Here is a 17,348-nt window from a genome sequence, read left to right as displayed (position 1 = left end):
TTTCACGGATCCCGTTTCACGGAAACGCGATGCTAAATCTCTCTATATTAAGGCTGATGCTTGCATGCGAAACAAGCTGTTGCCTATTGAAATTTATTCAACTCAAAACTGAAAATTCCGGAAACAGTTGAAGGAAACCTCATCAAAACTGCCACCCACAGGCAATAGGAATTTGATCTTATTATCAAGATATTTTTAACTGAAGGGCACCTTGGTCGGGCAAAAAAAAATCAATAGTGGTTGACAAATAAGGAGGGTGGCGTCCTGCTAGGGTCCTCCGGTAAATAAGGCTAGTGGAATAATTGAAAGATGACAAAAATATCTCTTACGTGTGTCACCAAAATCCATGTTATGTACAAGAAATAAAAATAATGAACCATGTTGTTTAAATCATGTAGAATTTATTAAATCAAATGCACATGCTGTAAAGCCATTTAACACAAAATGGTTTACAGTATGATACAATTAATGCAACACAAGTTATTAACCTCTCAAAAATTGTTTTTTTTCTTTTCTTCATCAATGACTTCCAAGTAAAATGCATTAACGACAATAATCATGAGGATTGGTAAATGGTTGGGCACTGGATACAGGTATATTGACCAGCTGTACACAGTATCTTGCCATGACTTAATTTTCAAGGCTATTTTAATCTCTTCTGCTTACTTTTTCATATCAAGAACATAAAGAATGCAAACATGTCGCTGCAAAACCCTAATGAACTCCTGACTAAAATTGTAATGACACTTCAATAACACTACGGCTACTTGAAAAGTATGAAAATTGCATTAATTAATATGCTAAAATGATGAAACAAGCATAGCAAAAATGTGAGATTAAAAATTGACAAGGATTACTGAAACTTGTTTGGTCTCTTACATGTACACTTATTGCCTTTCTTTATGACTCTTTTGGCAGTTCCTTCTCAGTGGTCTGCCAAAACAAATAATATTGTGGAACTGATGATTTTTTAATGGAGCTATAACTTTTTCTTTAGGTTCTACAGTATCAAGTAGGCCCCATTGCCCTCCTTACACTGTATACTGCTTCTGATTATCACCATAAAATCTATGATAATCACTTCACTTTAGTGAACCTTACAATGCTGAGGACAAGTGCTCTGCTAATAGAGGAGATTGTCAGCCGAGGCAGTTAAAATCATTAAAGCAAATCAAACAAATATATTAATCGTTTTTAGTATGAATACACAGGTGATTAAACAAAATCGCGCACTCTCATTGGCTTGCTATCCCGGGTACTCAGCCGATAATAACCTCGACGGACAAAATGGCTGCCAGTAAGTGAAGATGAATTCGCGTTGAAATGTTTTTTTTTTCTCTTTTTTGAAATAATCACCTGTGTATTTATACTAAAACAATTATTCGCCTCAGGCTCAGTGATAATCGGTCAATATTCACCTCGACTTTGTCTCGGTGAATATTCAACGATAATCACTTCGCCTTCAGCGAATAATTGTTAATTGATGAAAGGGGGCAACTGGAGAATCTGAGGTAAAAACCTCTGTAAGTCAAGAAGGGAATCAACAAACATGATGCTATATGAGGGATTTGAGCCTGAGGCACGCTGGTGGAAGGTGAAAGCTTTGCACCTGCCCCATATAGAGAATTCTATGATTACATTTTTTGCTTAATTGGCACAAAGCTATTGTTTTCTAATTAGTCAGCCAATAACAATAAAGTATTGAATATATTATATGCATTGTATATCAGTTATCCCTGAAAACTTGAATGTGATATACCAAATAACCTCTGAGCAATGATGCTTAACAACAATTAAGAATTTTATAAAGAATGTCTGGGATCATTAATGCTTTTTGGGGGTTGCCTTTGCCAGCTAACAATATTTATCAATTTTTGATGACTTATAACTGGCTCATTACAGTAGCAAGCCTAAAACGTTTAAAACGGAGAGTTAAAATACGCTATTCACACCAACAAAACATGTTTAATTATCCTGGGTTTAATAAAATGAATATCAGTCACAGAAGAATCTAGGACTGGCTTTTACATGAGATTCGAGTGAGTTTCAATACATGCTTTGATCTGTGCTAAATTTGTAGTATACATGATTTAAAAAGTAAACACTTTGAAACCGTGTTTAACCAAACAGGTTTAAAACATGGTTAAGATTTGGTGTGAACGGGGCATTTTATAAAAGTTTAACAAGTTCTTTTACCTTTAGAGGTCAATATAGTAAATAATATGATGTCTTCTGTGAGCAAACTCATATGTCAATGAAACAAAATGCAAAAAAATGATGTGCGCAAAGATTCCCTTTTTAAGGACTTCCTGCTGGCATGATTATTCCAGTGGTGGGGGTAGGGGGGGGAGAGATACCATAGCTGAAACAACCGAAACCTTTACAAAAATGCTAACCTTAGGCCAAACATTGTCTAAGGCATAGTGTTTAGGCTTAAGGTTAACATTTTTTTGTTAAGGTTTGGGTTGTTTCAGCTGTGGTATCATTCGCCACCTACACCTACCCCCTGAATAGTCATGCCACTTCCTCCAGCCACTTTCCCATCAACTGAAAGAAACTCAAGTGGTCACTGTGCACTTTTAAATCCTCATAGCAGTGATAAAGGGCATTACTTGAATAGGAAAACCCCCCCAAAAAAATCTGAAATTCGCTTTCACCCAAAGATTTTCTTTGGATAATTGTACTGTGAAACATATACCATTGCTGAGGAATGGCCTTTACTGTGATATATTTCTAGAACAACTTCTTGAAGCTCATTAGCGCAGCTGCTACCAGCCTCGACCTTTCAATAACTACAATACATGTATTATTAATTTTCTTTTCTATAGATATATGTTCAAGGTACCTTGTGAACCTCTTGTGGCATGACATTTCTGTTTTGTGTATATGTAAGTCTGAGCCATGATCCTCCACTGAGATTGTTTGAATCTTTAATGTGTTAATTATACAGTTAAGTTAGGTCTCTGCTATTGCTGAAAGTGGACGAGATATCAGTGGTTGCTGCTCTTCTCTTGCTTGTCCGCGGTTTTCTGTAGTGCTTTCAGAGTTTTGAGCTGGGGGTTGATAATGTTCACGGGGATTTCCCAGTTGCCTATGCTTCCAATTATACTGAAACTGGGAAAGCCTTCTGTTCATAATAAAGAAGTGGAGGAACATATGCAGGCTAAAACCAAGATGAATGGGTGCTGCAGCTCTGAGAAATGCTGACATAGTTTTGCTTAGATGTGCTTGGTTGAGAAGATTTTCCACTCGCCCATTGTATTCATCCACAACAAAGGAAATAAGAAGAGATAACAATGCCATCATTACTGTTACCACGTAAAAATGCTTTGCTCTCTGACGACTGCTCTCTCTGTCACACCCATAATGTGGGCCCATTTTCACAAAGAAATTCAGTTGGAAGAGGATTGTTGTAGCATAGACAAAGTTTTTCACTGTAGTCCAGGTTAGATACTCATAATATTCCGTATCGATTGAAGAGTACCTAGATGCCCATAAGGCACAAAATGACGCTTTTACAAACCAGTAAATAAAACCAATAGTGCCCATGAAACACACCATTACATCAATAGCTTTGGATTCTGTCTCTCGCCACTTGCTATTGTGATTGGTAAAATCGTTTTCATTGCCAGCAATGCTGACACTTCCATAGAGAAGCAAAAGCCCAAAGACTATGACAACAACACTAGCAATGATAGGGAATATGTTTGCCCATTTGCCAACAAAGCCACCATACTGGAGTCCTGCAACAAGCTGGGTCGCAACTAAAACCAGACCAACCACATAGCCATACCCAGAGAAATGTGAAATCTCCACATTCACTGAAATGTGGGAGTCTTGCATTAAGGCCTCGTTAGCCTCTGGATCAAATATCTCTTCGATGTGAAGATTTCTGCGAACTACTGTTAACTCTAGAGCATGTTCCAGAAAGACCAAGCAGCATAGAAGTCTGTAGTCGATGAGCAAGGCGTTATATGCCGCTTTTACAATCGAGAAGCCCTGACCAAACAGATGTACCACCCAGACATTATCATAGTGTGATGTTACTATTGAGTCAACCCAGAAAGCAAAGTTAAAGAAGGACAAAATCTTTAGGAACCATGAACAAGCCATGCGTAGATTACCTCTGGCGACTTTGTGACGCAAACTAAAATAGTAGACACCAGCTTGAACGATCTTTTGTACCAAAGCCGTGTATCTTACAGCTGCATAGGTAGAATCTGGTGCCTCTTTAGCTGCACCAATTGCAAACACGAGTTCCAGCACACTCAAAGGAATAGTTATGACCCAAATGATTATTCCCATACTACCATGAAGGTGACCAACAGGAAGTCGTTCGTAACCGTAATCGTCGAGTGGTCGTTCTGGGGTGGCACTCTCAAACAAAACCGAAGAACCAACAACTAACAAAACTATACCAAAGCCAGCTAGAAGAAGCAGCCGATAAGAGGCGTACACGGTTTTCTCTTCGTAAGAACTCAAGGTCGTGATGGTTGTGAGCAAGCCGCCGAGGAAAAACACAACTATTCCCATTTTTGTTTCAATAACATGCTGGAAAACGCGCCACTTGTAGTAAACGACTAAGACGATACATGCCAAGAAAAACACAAACGACGAAAGAATTACGAGGATCACCGTATTTGCGACAGAGACATCAAGAACTTGACTTGTAATGTTCTCGCCGCTCGTAGACAATTGCTGCTCATTCGTCATATTTTGTACTTGCAAAGAATGGAGACGAATTGGAAGTAGAGCGACAATTCTGTAATATCTGTTTGTCCTCTCAGAGTTGTAAATCAAACCGAAAAAACGCGGTTCCTTGATTATAAATTTAATACAGTTAATTCATCCTGACCCAGGAACTTGACCGGGCTTCTCGGAAAGGAGCAGCTGGAAAGGTCAAGTGATGTCACGCCAGGCGTTTTGCCGACAACAGCTGATAACCATACAAACCAACGAACAGACATGTACAGACAAGGCTTTTGCACCAAGATAAAACACTCTCGAGAGACGAAGCAAAGTTGTGTTTTCTGTCGTAGATGCTGACCGAAAAACTCGCGAACAAGGGTCCGAACAAGGCTATTTCCAACCTCTTTAGGGGCTGGAGCGGAAACCAAAAGGAAAGTGTCTGGGGCATTCTGAGAAATGGTCAGAAATGTAACTTCGTTTCGTTGCGTAGCCTCGCCGTACCAGTGGATAATGTAAAATATACTTCACGTTAAGTGTTATCCAAGGCCTTACTTAGATGTGCCAAGAGTGTGCATATTCATGGTTACTGGAGGTAAATAGTAATTGAAACAGTTTTGTACATCGTGACTTGAACAAAATGTCACGCAATAACCCCCTCCCCCCCACCCCCCGCGTCAATATTCCCCTCGAAAAGAAACAAAGCCAGCTGATAAAAGCCAACACGAGAGTGTCAACTTTTCATCTTTATTAGAAACTCCTTCCGTTCTTGAGATACAAAGGGAACTGTGGCTCCCGAAAACGGCCCGTAAAGTTTCGGGACTTCGAGAAACGGGCCCCAGGGGCGGATCCACCGTGACCGGTTTCCACCGCACCGTTTAACGGAAATCGATCAGATTTTCCATAAGAAGTATACATTAATTGTTTAATAAAAGAAAATTTGCAAGTTGAATCAGTAACACAGTGAGTGACTACGCAACAGCGTTCACGTGATCACATTATTGCTGGCCAGTGAATGTCTTAGAAACACCGGAAAGGGGACTTCGGAGAGTTAAAATCCAAATAATTTCCGGAGGAACAAGCCCTCGGGCCCCCTAGAAACTTTTTCGTTGTTTTGGAAACCGGTCATTATTTATCCAAGATCAGCCCCTGAAAAACGAAAGGTTTCCATGGTATTTAACGCTGGTTAGAGCTATAAGCATGCTTCGCGGAGAAACCGTTTGGCCTGCCGTTTCGCTAACGAGTTCAGTCGTAGTTCGCTAAAGTCGTAAGTCGTTACGTTATCCCACCCCATCTCAATTAAAAAGTTCAAGATACTTGAGGTCTTGATCACATCAGCATCACTTAATTGCATGGCATTAAATAAGCATTTATTGTTATCTTTTGCCATGCATCAGATAAGCGGTTCTTGCGGGATAGGAAATTAATGGGTGGGTTATAAAATAAATAAACCCCTTTCCGGCTTGCTGGTATGTCAGCTTATAGTGTCCTTGGCAGCCGTTATTACAGTCGTCACGCGACGCTCCTCCCCACTTTAGTTGATGGATGGTGGGGAGGAGCGTTTTTTTTATTTTACGGACAATCTCTTAGCCGTGGACATTATAAGCCGACATACAAGTTACATGAAGGGGTTTATTTACTAAATAGCTTTTGTCCAAATTGATCTCATTCAAGAGCGCAATTTCATGCTTTTATAATTATGAAATTTATGCCTTATCCATTGAGTTAGTTCCATATTTCCTCAGATTACTTTCGCGTTTTGTTGCTTTACGCTCCGATCCCTTGTAATTTAACCTGCTCTGGTCTATGTCATGGAGCTCATCTCCTTCTCTTATAAATTTCTCCCTGCTGAACGTGGAAATTGGGACGAAGGCAATCACCGTCTTCCCGCGGGTGTACCCCTGAGGAGGTCATACAGGCCATTTCGGAATTGCGCAGAGAAATGAGGCGAATTTCAAATTTGAATCAACCGATAAATAGGCCATTTTCGAACAATCAAATATTCAGCTTGATAGTGAGGCAGTGAGGACAAACACAATAGAAACACGTTGGAACTAATGTGAAAAATATTTGCGTATCATCCACTTTCCTATGTCTTTGTCCCCTAAACCTCTCTTTCAAGTTGAATTTCGATATATCGAAAAAGGCCTATTGATACCATTACATGAAAGGTAACATTGAGATTGGCCATCTCTCCAAATTTGATGCTTTTAAGTCGAACAGAGACCAAGTTACTGACCTTAAAACATAGTAAACTAGACGCTTCGAGAGCGTAAACTGGGTTGACTGTGGTAAAGTCTTTGCTTACGAGCCAGAAGGCTCATCAGGCCGGCGCTTATCTCCGGTTTCTGTAGCATGAAGCGACTAGGAGTATTTATACTACCCCCTGGATGGGATGCTAGTCCATCGCAGGGTTACCCCCAGCATTACGCCGGTACCCATTTATACACCTGGGTGGAGAGAGGCACCGTGAGAGTAAAATGTCTTGCCCAAGAACACAACACAATGTCCCTGGCCAGGCCCCGAACCCAGACCACTCGATCCTGTGTTACGTGTTACAAAAAACAGAAGGCAATGAGTAGAGTGGTATTGAACTGCAGCGTTCCAGTAAAAAAAAATTTAAGTGGGGGGGGGGGGGGGAAGAGGGTAATGTAAACCATTTGAGGGGTCACCCGTCACTTTCCGTCTTTATAATAAACACAACCGAAAGTTGTTAATTCGACAAAGAGTCATAAAGGCAGGGAACTGGGGCGAGTTTCAAATTTGAACCAATTGATACAGTGACACCATCACATGAAAGGTAACATTGACATTGGCTATCTGTCCAAGTTTGATGCTTTTAGGTCGAACAGAGACCAAGTTACGGACTTAAAAACATATTTAAAAATCCATACAAACCTCTGCGTCCCCCAAAACCACATAAGCGCTTACATGTTTTTAAGATTTCTATAATATTCATAAAAATAGCCAAACAAAGTGATTTTCCCCTCACCTATTTCCAAATACTTATATACTTAGAGCAACCAACATGGCGACTGGAAGCAAACAGCTGATTCTGCGACTAATTCTCACTTCTATGCTCGTCTCTGGCCTGCTGAACTTCTGCTACGAGGAGGATATATTTATATCTTATGGGTTGCGTTCTGCTGTGAGATGGGAGGTGGGAGCGGTGATACAAGTAGCCGAAACTTTGAAAGATATCAACCTCTGCTAGACATCTTAGGCCATCCTTATGGCCAAAACTTACCGTATACGTAAATCAAAGAGATTCCCCCAGTTTACCCGTTTTTATAAAAAAAATAAGAAAATTGAATCTTGCAGAAATTTTAACAAACAACAGCAACTGCTGTAATCTTTGTAGCCGATAGAATCATTTTATTTATTTATTTATTTATTATTATTATTATTATTATTATTATTCATTTGTACAATTTTATTTTGTCAGGAGCCCATGCCTGATTTTGTACATAAGCTAAGACAGGCTCTCTTATACTCATTTAAAAGTCTTTTATCATTTTCCTGTAAACAGTCAAATTCTATAAGTACCATATGTTAATTAGTGTTGCTGTTTTATTGGTGTCCTCAATTAGTCCATCAGGGCTAAAGACATTGACTCTTAAATAAAGGTTTTACTTACGTACTTACTTAGTAGGTTCATGAGATAAATTTTTTAAAGAGTTTATATGGTTTTGGGGGACGCAGCCTCAAAATTAGAACAACAATAAAAGCAAGGTGACACACGCTAACATCAACCCGGTGTGGCCAACAAACCACGCATGCGCAGAACTATTTCACCCGGTTAATTAGCGGCCATGGACAGTTGTTTCGGCCTTTTGTGTCACCTTGCTTTTATATTTGTCAAAATTAGAGACGTTTGTACGGATTTTTAACTATGTTTTGAAGTCCGTAACTTGGTCTCTGTTCGACCTAAAAGCGTCAAACTTCGACAGATGGCCAATCTTAATGTTATCTTTCATGTGATGGTGTCAAGTATCGATTGCTTCAAATATGAAACTCACCCCAGTTCCCAGCGCAATTCTGGAATGGCCTATGACATACGTCCCCTCCACAGACCTATCAAAATTAACTGACCCATAGAGAGAACTTAAAAATGCCAAAAAAGAAAGCCAAGACTCCATCAAAGTTCGGGTAAAAAAGTCTTCACCTAACAGAATATTACTTTTATCAACAGTTAATTGTTTTGCCAGTGTTATCCCCTTGAGCTCAATAAGAGATACCCTGGGTGCCAAAGGGTTTTTTTTCCGTTCGCTCGCCATTACTCCTCGCGAAAGAAAAATAAAACCTCTGACACCCAGGGTAAAAAAGAACGTTTCAACAACGCCAATACTCGACAAAGTCCAATGTCAGTGGACGACCTTTGTGGAACATGTCAATGATAATTTTTTGCATCTTCCGTTAAACATTGATCTTCAAGAAATAAGGTATGTAAAATCTGCCAAGATTGTTAAAAAAAGAGCTTCTTTCCTGTTTACAACAAAACTTTTAGCCTAAGGATGTATAAGTAAAATGTGTCTGGGTTGGGTTCACATTCAGTGAATTAACTTTACCCAGTCACTGTCAGGCCGCCCCCCCCCCCCCCAACCTTTTGTTTCTACTTACCAGTGTCGTTTGACCGACCCAATTTTTTTAATTTTTAGTTTTTGAGTTTTTTCAAGAATTTGTCAAACAAAAATTGTAATCTGAAATATGAACATTGGTTTTTTTCCCTTGTAGATTTTCAGTTTCAATTTCAACTCCAGAATAAATGTGACACTCTGACACATGAGAGGCTCTCTCTCTCTCCGCATGGAAGGAAAATATGTTAACACTAACTCTACTCATTTCTGCCCCATGTGACTCGCCTCTCTTTGAGATTGTTTCTGATTTTCTTTTTGTTTGCTTGTTGTTGTTTTCTTAGTCCGACCAACCGACAATTAAAAACAGACGAAACGCATTCGACGGGAAAAGGAAATGAAAGGGGGACGGCCTTAACTTTGAATCAGCGACGTTGAATGCTGCATAAAGAGCTCAAGTCTAGCCGACGGAAATCGTTTACATTCTAATTCAAACAGTGTTATCAGCAGACTCTTTATTAATAAAGCCGCAACGGCGTTTCAGTGTTGTTCCTCAGTTTTTAAGAGCTATTAAGAACCGTGCGAACACCGTCAGCTCGACCAGAAGCGGGTCAATGACGACCAAAATGAACGTTATGCCATGAGAACGAGAATCGCGCACGCGTATCCGTCATCAAAACAACTCTCCTAACGTAGGCATTTCACTTGTTGTAGATGAGACGATAGGGCGTTTTACGGATAAAGGGATGATGAGCTGTCTTTTACATTACTTTAGGCCTTTTCTCTATTCGGCGAAGTTTCACTACTTTTTTTAGCATAACGCTTGCCGGATGCCGATGTATTCGTCTCACATATTTGTCACAACTTTCACCTGCAGAAGAATTCCCCAAGATCCATGCAATGAGTGAAAAGTTAGATGCTAGCTAACTATAAAACAGCCAAGCAGTCCGTTTTTATTTTTTCCCGGGCTTTCTTCGAAATGCGCTTTGCTGGTCACTATCATATTTGCAGGGAAGCAAAGTCTCGGTTTGTATCCAGCTGGGGCCCGTTTCTCGAAAGTCCCGAAACTTTACGGGTTATTTTCGGGTGTCACAATTCCCTCTGTTTCTCAAGAAGCGAGAGGATTTAAGTCGTCAAACTTCACAGTCAGTTTGCTTTTTGTTACTTTGAGAACATGTTAAAATACCGGCTTTCCTGAACAAGCGGCTGGCAGGTTCACAAATGGCTTTTCGGGACTTTCGAGAAACGGTTCCCAGAATGTGTAAGCAAAGAAAAGTTAGTATTCTGTCAGGGAAATGGCATGATATACCTTTTGGTGCTTCTTCATTGAATTCGTCGATTGTGAAGGGGTTTGTAGGAGTCAACTAAGGACTCCACTCTTTTTTTAAACATCAGGTTACTTAAAGGGGATATAGAACAGACAATAGAACCAAACATCTTTAATTTTGGGGAGATATCGACAGAATACTCCAATAATGATGTAGTCGGTCATTGTCCATGCAGAACAAACTAAGCTATTGTAGCAAGAACACTCGTTCAATGCTTCCTTCAGTGGTGGATTGATCGATAGCAAAGAAACACGGAAAATCGAAGGAGGCAAATGTCAGGCTAGGGCCTAGTAGCAGCAGTACTGTACAGTTTTCTGGTCCTTTTTTTAAGTAGACCGAAGTTTTTACTGAGCAAGAAGTACACTGGCGGTTCTTTTCGACGAGAAATGCACTTCCAGCGGAAGCCCCACGTAATCTGTGCTGGAGTTTGTAGCATCTCAATGTGCAGTACTACGGACTGTCACCACTGGTGATTCAGTCCTTCACTTCGTGAAGACATCATTTCGTGGCCTTTCACCGCGCGTCTGATTCACATCAGCATCCACACATAACTAATGGCATCATCGTTGTCGTCACTTTTTCGCACATAACGACGTCATCGCTGCGGAATATAGTAGGACCAATAGACGATGTTGAACAATCCGAAAAGAAGTGGGAATATCTTACGCGCGTGTCGGTCGATAATATGAGGAGGATATTGCTGAGTAGGGAAACCTTCCACATAGTTATTGAGAGGCGTTTGCTTTCTCCTTGATGCTGAGAGATTCTCGTGAAGAAACGCTCCTTTCCTAAGCGATACACCTCCAGCAACACCATTAGGTCGATCTTTATTGGAGTGATAATTTTGGTCTATTATCTCGGCTATGGAGTTTGCTCCTTGGAACGGCGTTTGTGGCTTATGAAAATAGAAATAATGATCTTGACATTAGCCTGTGTACCAGCTTAAAACACAAAGTTGATAATGTGGTGTCACGGTGGCCATGTTGGTTTTACTAATCCCACAGCATCCTCATTGGTAGCACGTGATCAAGAGTTCTCGGTCCCAGCAATTAAAAGGGCTCTCGGGATTGGTTCAGAAAAATGGCCTTACATGCCTAGAGGGGAGTGGGTGAGGGACGGTGGGAAGTTGCGCACGTAGGAAAATGAAACAAAAAGACATGAGTCTACTTTGGTTTGCTTTTTGAAGTCAAGACAAGGAAAATTTTTTCTGTACTTTTTTTATAGGGGAGGAAACGAAACACGTCACTACAATTCCTTTCAACATACAAGAGTCCATTGTGTTTGTGAGGAGTTTCCCCACCCTTAGACGAAAATCTCTTGGTAGGGCCGTGACAGATAAATAAATAACACAAGCAGTAGATCCTAATCGTCACTATTATTTCGGGATCGACGTACTGTTAAGCCCTGGCCAAACGAAACGCAAGTCATCGCAAGTCGACGCAAGTTTTGTTACTTGCGCCGACTTGCATACCGTTTGGCCACCCACTTGCATTCACTTGCGAAGACTTGCGACGACTTGCGTTTGATTTGAACATGTTCAAATTTTGGACGCAAGTCCGCCCAACTTGCGTCTCGTTTGGCCACTCAACGCAAGTGGATGCAAGTTTTCGCAAGTCATTCCAACTTTTTTGGAAACCTTTTAGCCAATCTGATGCCGCTGTTTGAGCAGGAATCTCAAACTTTCGCGCTTTCCCTTTTGACAAGATGGCTTCTGTCACGGAGCAAAATTCGGAAAACTTAAGCCCCGAAGAGCTAAAAGAAAACAAGGATAGGGAGTTAAAAAAACATAAGAAAAAGGAAAACCATAACAGGAGACCCAGTAGCGGTGCAAGATAAGCAGCAGCTACAGTGAAAGTAGCAGCTCTTCCGAGTCTGAGCCTAGGAAAAAGAAAGAAAAAACACAAAAATTCTGCTACTTTTGCAAAGGACTTGCGCTCAACTTGCGTCGCGTTTGGCCACTCTATCGCAAGTGAACGCAAGTCTTCGCAAGTGAGAACTTGCGTCGACTTGCGATGACTTGCGTTTCGTTTGACCAGGGCTTTACTCTTGCTTATATTCACCCATAAAATCTCCAATATCGCTTATCTATGCTAAGATGCTATTTCTTTGTTCCCCTTTCATGATTCTTGCGCCTCGAAATATCCCAGAGAACTTCCTATCTAAACAGAGGATATTTTCTTACATTTTGAATCAACACTTACCGGCGCCAGACTAGCATTACTCCGAAGTAGAGCGGACGATTTATCAGGAAAGTTTAACACGCAGACATACTCTACCATACACGACACAATGAACATGAATGACGTAATCAAATAATAATCCACTGCTTTGAGGTACGAAATCCTTGGGAGACTGGAACTGGCTGATTGGAATAGAAACATGGTGCTAAGAATGCAGGTGATGACGAGTGAGATGCGAGCTGGAACTGCATGACGGTCAACCCAAAAGCTGAGCCAGGAAAGGAAAACGACGAACCCCGAAGGAATGAAAAGCTGGAAAATGAAGTAAGTTGTTCGTCGCTTGAGGGAAAAAGTTGCCTTTAGACTATCGAAAGAACCTAGACGAAAAGAAAAAGATAATTCACTAGCTTGCATATGATCTTAAAACCAGTCAAATACAAGCTGAATTTAGGGTGTTTCGGACTGGACGTTTCAAAAGAGGGTTTTTGTACCGATTACGTGAGTACATATGTTTGCGGTGAGGGACTTTATGGTTAACTAAGTGACGTCAAAACCAAGCAACGGGCATCCCATTTTGTATCTGGATGTGACTTATGCCCAAAAATTCACCTAATTAGATGCACGTCCAATTTTGATATCCAACACGAAGTGCCACTTTACGTCTAACCTCTTGCTGCTTACTTCAAATAATAAGGTAAGGACTTGATTACATATCCGCAGTTCAATATATGACTTTATTCTCGATCAACACTTCGTAAAAGTTCCTTCTGGTCTTCTTAAAACTATATATCAATATTTATTTACTTTTGCGTCAATATTTGTTTTGCATAAAGCAGGCTAACAAAATCTGTACCTTGCTTTTTTCGCACTTTTGAGCTTTAAAATTCAATTTTCAGTCGTATGTTCCAGACAGCAAGTCGCATATTTTGACGTCTATCATCAGTGGACTTTTGTCTTGGAAAACTGTCAGAAGCTCAGAGTACACGCTTAAACTTATGGTGAAAAAAAAGTTGTATGGGAACTTGAAAATGATCAACACGTCAGCCTTGAAGCCAATGTTTCTGGATTTCCTTTTATTTCCTTCAACCTTTCTGGGTTTAGTGTTTTACTGAACCACATGCATGGCTTTTCAGGGGATATTTAGCAAAGACATCTACCATGGCACTGTAATGATTTACGATACCAAAAAACTATCGAGTACTATAAGATCTACGTATTACGCAAAGACAACTTGAATCCCCTGAAAAACAAAACGCAGCTTAGTTGACAGTTACGGAAAAAACCCCTGTCAAGTTACTGCACTACCAAACGTACACAATGTGTTCCTATTTAAAAATATCCCGTATGTTATCAATTTCCCCCCAAATTCCCTACAATTTTTTACCTAAATATCTTGTATCCTGATTGCTTCTCGGCCTTTTGGCTAGGATTAGTTTCTCGGCCAAGGGCTACGGTCAAGTACCATTGTACTACGGTACTTTTTTCAGGGCCTTATGAGGCAGGCACAGAACAGTTTCGGCTGTGTGTTCTCTCGAGATGCGATCAGCTCAAGTGTAGAATCATGATAGACTTTTGTAGATTCTGAGAAGTATTTACTACTTGTAGCTTCTGTTGAGCATGTTTTGAATCGATGATAGAGTTTTGGCGACTTGAACCGAACTACTGGATTTAAGCTTTTTTGTTAACGAGATTTCAAGTTATTGTGGAACGTTTGGTACCAAGTTACTCCAATACTGATATTCAAGATTATGGAACTGTAAAATTTGAACTTTGGACTGGACTATGGAACACGCAACTAAGGGATTTTAGAATTGTGAGCGTTGAGACAAATGTAGTACAGGTGTTGTCTTTTTGTCTTCGTCACGGCAGATTTAAACAGTTTTCAAGGAACTAAATCAGGATTACGGAACTGGACTTCTAACACAGGACGATAAGTTGTTGAACTGTGATTTGTAATACGTTTTTCGGATGATTTAGATTTGATCTTGTAACTTTTGGATGAACGGAAATAAGGAAACAAGTAAAACCGTGGGACTAGAGTGACGTCTCTTTTTAAAAGAATCCCGTAACGTGATAACTAATAGGGATTCGTTGTTTGCATTTGCAAATTTAGTGACATTAATAATGAGAGTTTTTACAACAAACAACTTCAATTTAAATTACAGATTAATCTTTGTGGTAATATCTCGCCCTTTTCCGAAGTTTATCCGGAGTTGAAGTTCACTGTAACTGGGCAATTTTTGTTAACTGTTTGTGCATCCCACGGATGCGCCCTTAGACCAGCAACCAGCCTTACATTATTATTTTGTTTTTAATCTAATTAGGAGCATTTCTGGACATAGAGCGATTTTCAATTGAGTGTCGAAAGAAATGAGCGAATTGCTTTGGTATATGATTACTTCACTTAGCGATTGGTTCAAAGTTCTCGCGCCATTTTTTCAACCAATCAGAAGAGAAACCAAAACCAATTACTTTGAAATTACTTTGAGTTTTGATTGGTTTACCGGATTGTCTCCGTCCTTTTTGATTGGCCAAAGTAATTACTTTAGTTTTGGTTTTACGACACTCGATTGAAACTCGCTCTATACGTGTATTTTCATCCACACAACCTTCTAGTTTAATTCACAATACCTAGACTTTCAGAGAGTGCAAATTCCTCCTTATAGAATACTTAGTTTGATTTAGATAGCCCAACCTTTGCTATTAGTGGATGCCTTTTTCGACGTGGTGATGTTGAGTAGATCATACTGCGCCAGTTCGGTTACAAAAACCTCAATGGCATTCGAGCCTGGGTTTTTCCAGTTATACACTACATCATCCACTGTATAGGCATCTGCAATGGGAAAAAGATCATAATTTATTTCAAATTTAGCTTGTAAAATGTAATTCATCAGCGACTGATTATTTTGAGGGTATGGGGTAATCCACTGTATTAATTAATTCTATTCTTGGGTTTCACTCACGTGATCAACAGCCTTGTTTTTCAACGAAAACAAGAGAAGACGTTAGCATAATAATAGCTTTCAATTCCCGGAGGGTTGGATCGGGACACAAACATGGACGCTATTTCATTGTTTGGGGACACCAACATGGCGGCCGTGACGTCATGTGAAATTCAAGAATTATCTTTGGCAGAATAGCACCAAGAACGGTGCTGACCACAAAAGAAAAGCGGGCTCCGGGGACGAGAATGGAATGAAACTTAATTGGCTCATGCGATTACAACTGCTCGAGTACGATTTGTTCAATTGATTAACAACTCCGACACGATGCCAAGCCTTACTAAAAGATAACTACGGAGCCCCATAAGGGACACACGTCATTTTTATTTTACTGCCACTTTTACTGTTGCTTTTAGTGCTACCTGAGTGCCACTTTTGGTGCTACTTTTATTGCCACTTTTAGGGCTACTTTTAATTACAGAAAGTGTCCTAAACATTCATACCTAAAAAATGTTTTTAGGCCTAAGGCTAGCTTTTATGAATGTTTAGGATACTTTCTGTATTGCGGTTAAAACAATGACCTGTGACCCAGTGTGTTTTGTACCTGCCGCCCGCACGGGTAATTAAAAGTGGCACTAGAAGTAGCACTAAAAGTGGCACTAAAAGTCGCATTTAAAGGTGCACTAAAAGTAGCACTACACGTGGCACTAAAAGTAACGGTGAAAGTGGCAGCAAAATAAAAATGATGTGCGTCCCTTATAGGGCTCCGTAGATAACAGAGAGTTGAACAATGCAGTTATGAAATGTGAGAGGGCTGAAATTGAGATACCCGAAGAAAAACCTCTCGGAACAGAGTAGGGAATCAGCAAACTCAACCTCTTCATAATGTCTAGCAAGGGAATCGAAACCCGGGTCAAAATGAGTGAAAGACGTACATTCATGGTATCGGGTGCAGGAATGGCGCAGTGGTGAGAGCACTTGCTTTCCACCAACGCAGCCCGGGTTCGATTCCATGTCAAGGCAATTTTTACTTATACTCACACAGATATAATAATTAATACAAATTAGTGCTTAAAATATAAAATCAGGAGATTGCGAAGAACAAGACATTTTACAATTGTAGGTTCATTGTGCAGAGTTTCATGGAACTAACAGCGTAGGTGACCCAAAGCAAGAAATATGAGTAAAAGGAATAGACATGCAAAATAATTGTTTTAGATAAAAAGCATTACTTCATCAATTAAATAGCAGTTAAAGATAATATAATCGTATAACCATCAATAACAGAATTTTTGATATATTGACGAAAACTGGAAAACGGGTTGATTTTCTTAACACCAATGAATAACGAATTCCAAAGTTTTGGACCAGTGTAACTGAGAATTACTGGGCGTCATATGTGGGTTGAGTTTGTTGGTTCTCTATTCTGCACCCAGAGCCCAACTTTACATGGCGTGTATTTCGAGCCAATTTGATGAGCGCACTTACAACTTTCTATTATAAGTTCACACTGTTGAGTGTCTAAGGGAAACAGTCTTAGATCCATATCACACTGAGCTGTCAAAGTAATTCTGCAATAAAGAAAAATATTTCATTTAAACCTATTTCTATCCATCCTACTCACTATCTTGAATCGGA

At 40.0% G+C, this 17,348-nt stretch overlaps 2 protein-coding genes across 3 annotated transcripts in view; both read right to left on the bottom strand.

Annotated features, from left to right (window-relative positions):
- Positions 1-330: 330 nt before the first annotated feature.
- On the bottom strand, positions 331-5,253 carry LOC138008741 (uncharacterized). Its single transcript, XM_068856045.1, has one exon. The coding sequence runs from the start codon at positions 4,711-4,713 to the stop codon at positions 2,956-2,958; it is 1,758 nt and encodes a 585-aa protein (XP_068712146.1). The 5' UTR covers positions 4,714-5,253; the 3' UTR covers positions 331-2,955.
- Positions 5,254-8,273: 3,020 nt separating this feature from the next.
- LOC138006825 (glycine receptor subunit alphaZ1-like) overlaps positions 8,274-17,348 on the bottom strand; it is an 18,278-nt gene continuing 9,203 nt past the window's right edge. Inside the window, exons 6-9 of one of the 2 annotated variants that reach the window (XM_068853413.1) lie at positions 17,199-17,281; positions 15,464-15,601; positions 12,790-13,145; positions 8,274-11,483 (exon numbers count right to left, since the gene is read on the bottom strand). In XM_068853413.1, coding sequence (XP_068709514.1) covers positions 11,184-11,483; positions 12,790-13,145; positions 15,464-15,601; positions 17,199-17,281 — 877 coding nt within the window. In that variant the 3' untranslated portion in view covers positions 8,274-11,183. The remainder of the gene's footprint in view (positions 11,484-12,789; positions 13,146-15,463; positions 15,602-17,198; positions 17,282-17,348) is intronic. The other variant, XM_068853414.1, reaches the window with a different exon arrangement.

Source organism: Montipora foliosa, chromosome 6, assembly GCF_036669935.1.
Source record: "Montipora foliosa isolate CH-2021 chromosome 6, ASM3666993v2, whole genome shotgun sequence".
NCBI lineage: Eukaryota > Metazoa > Cnidaria > Anthozoa > Scleractinia > Acroporidae > Montipora > Montipora foliosa.
The sequence above is the reverse complement of the archived record's forward strand: the minus strand, read 5'-3'. Positions and strand labels throughout refer to the sequence as shown.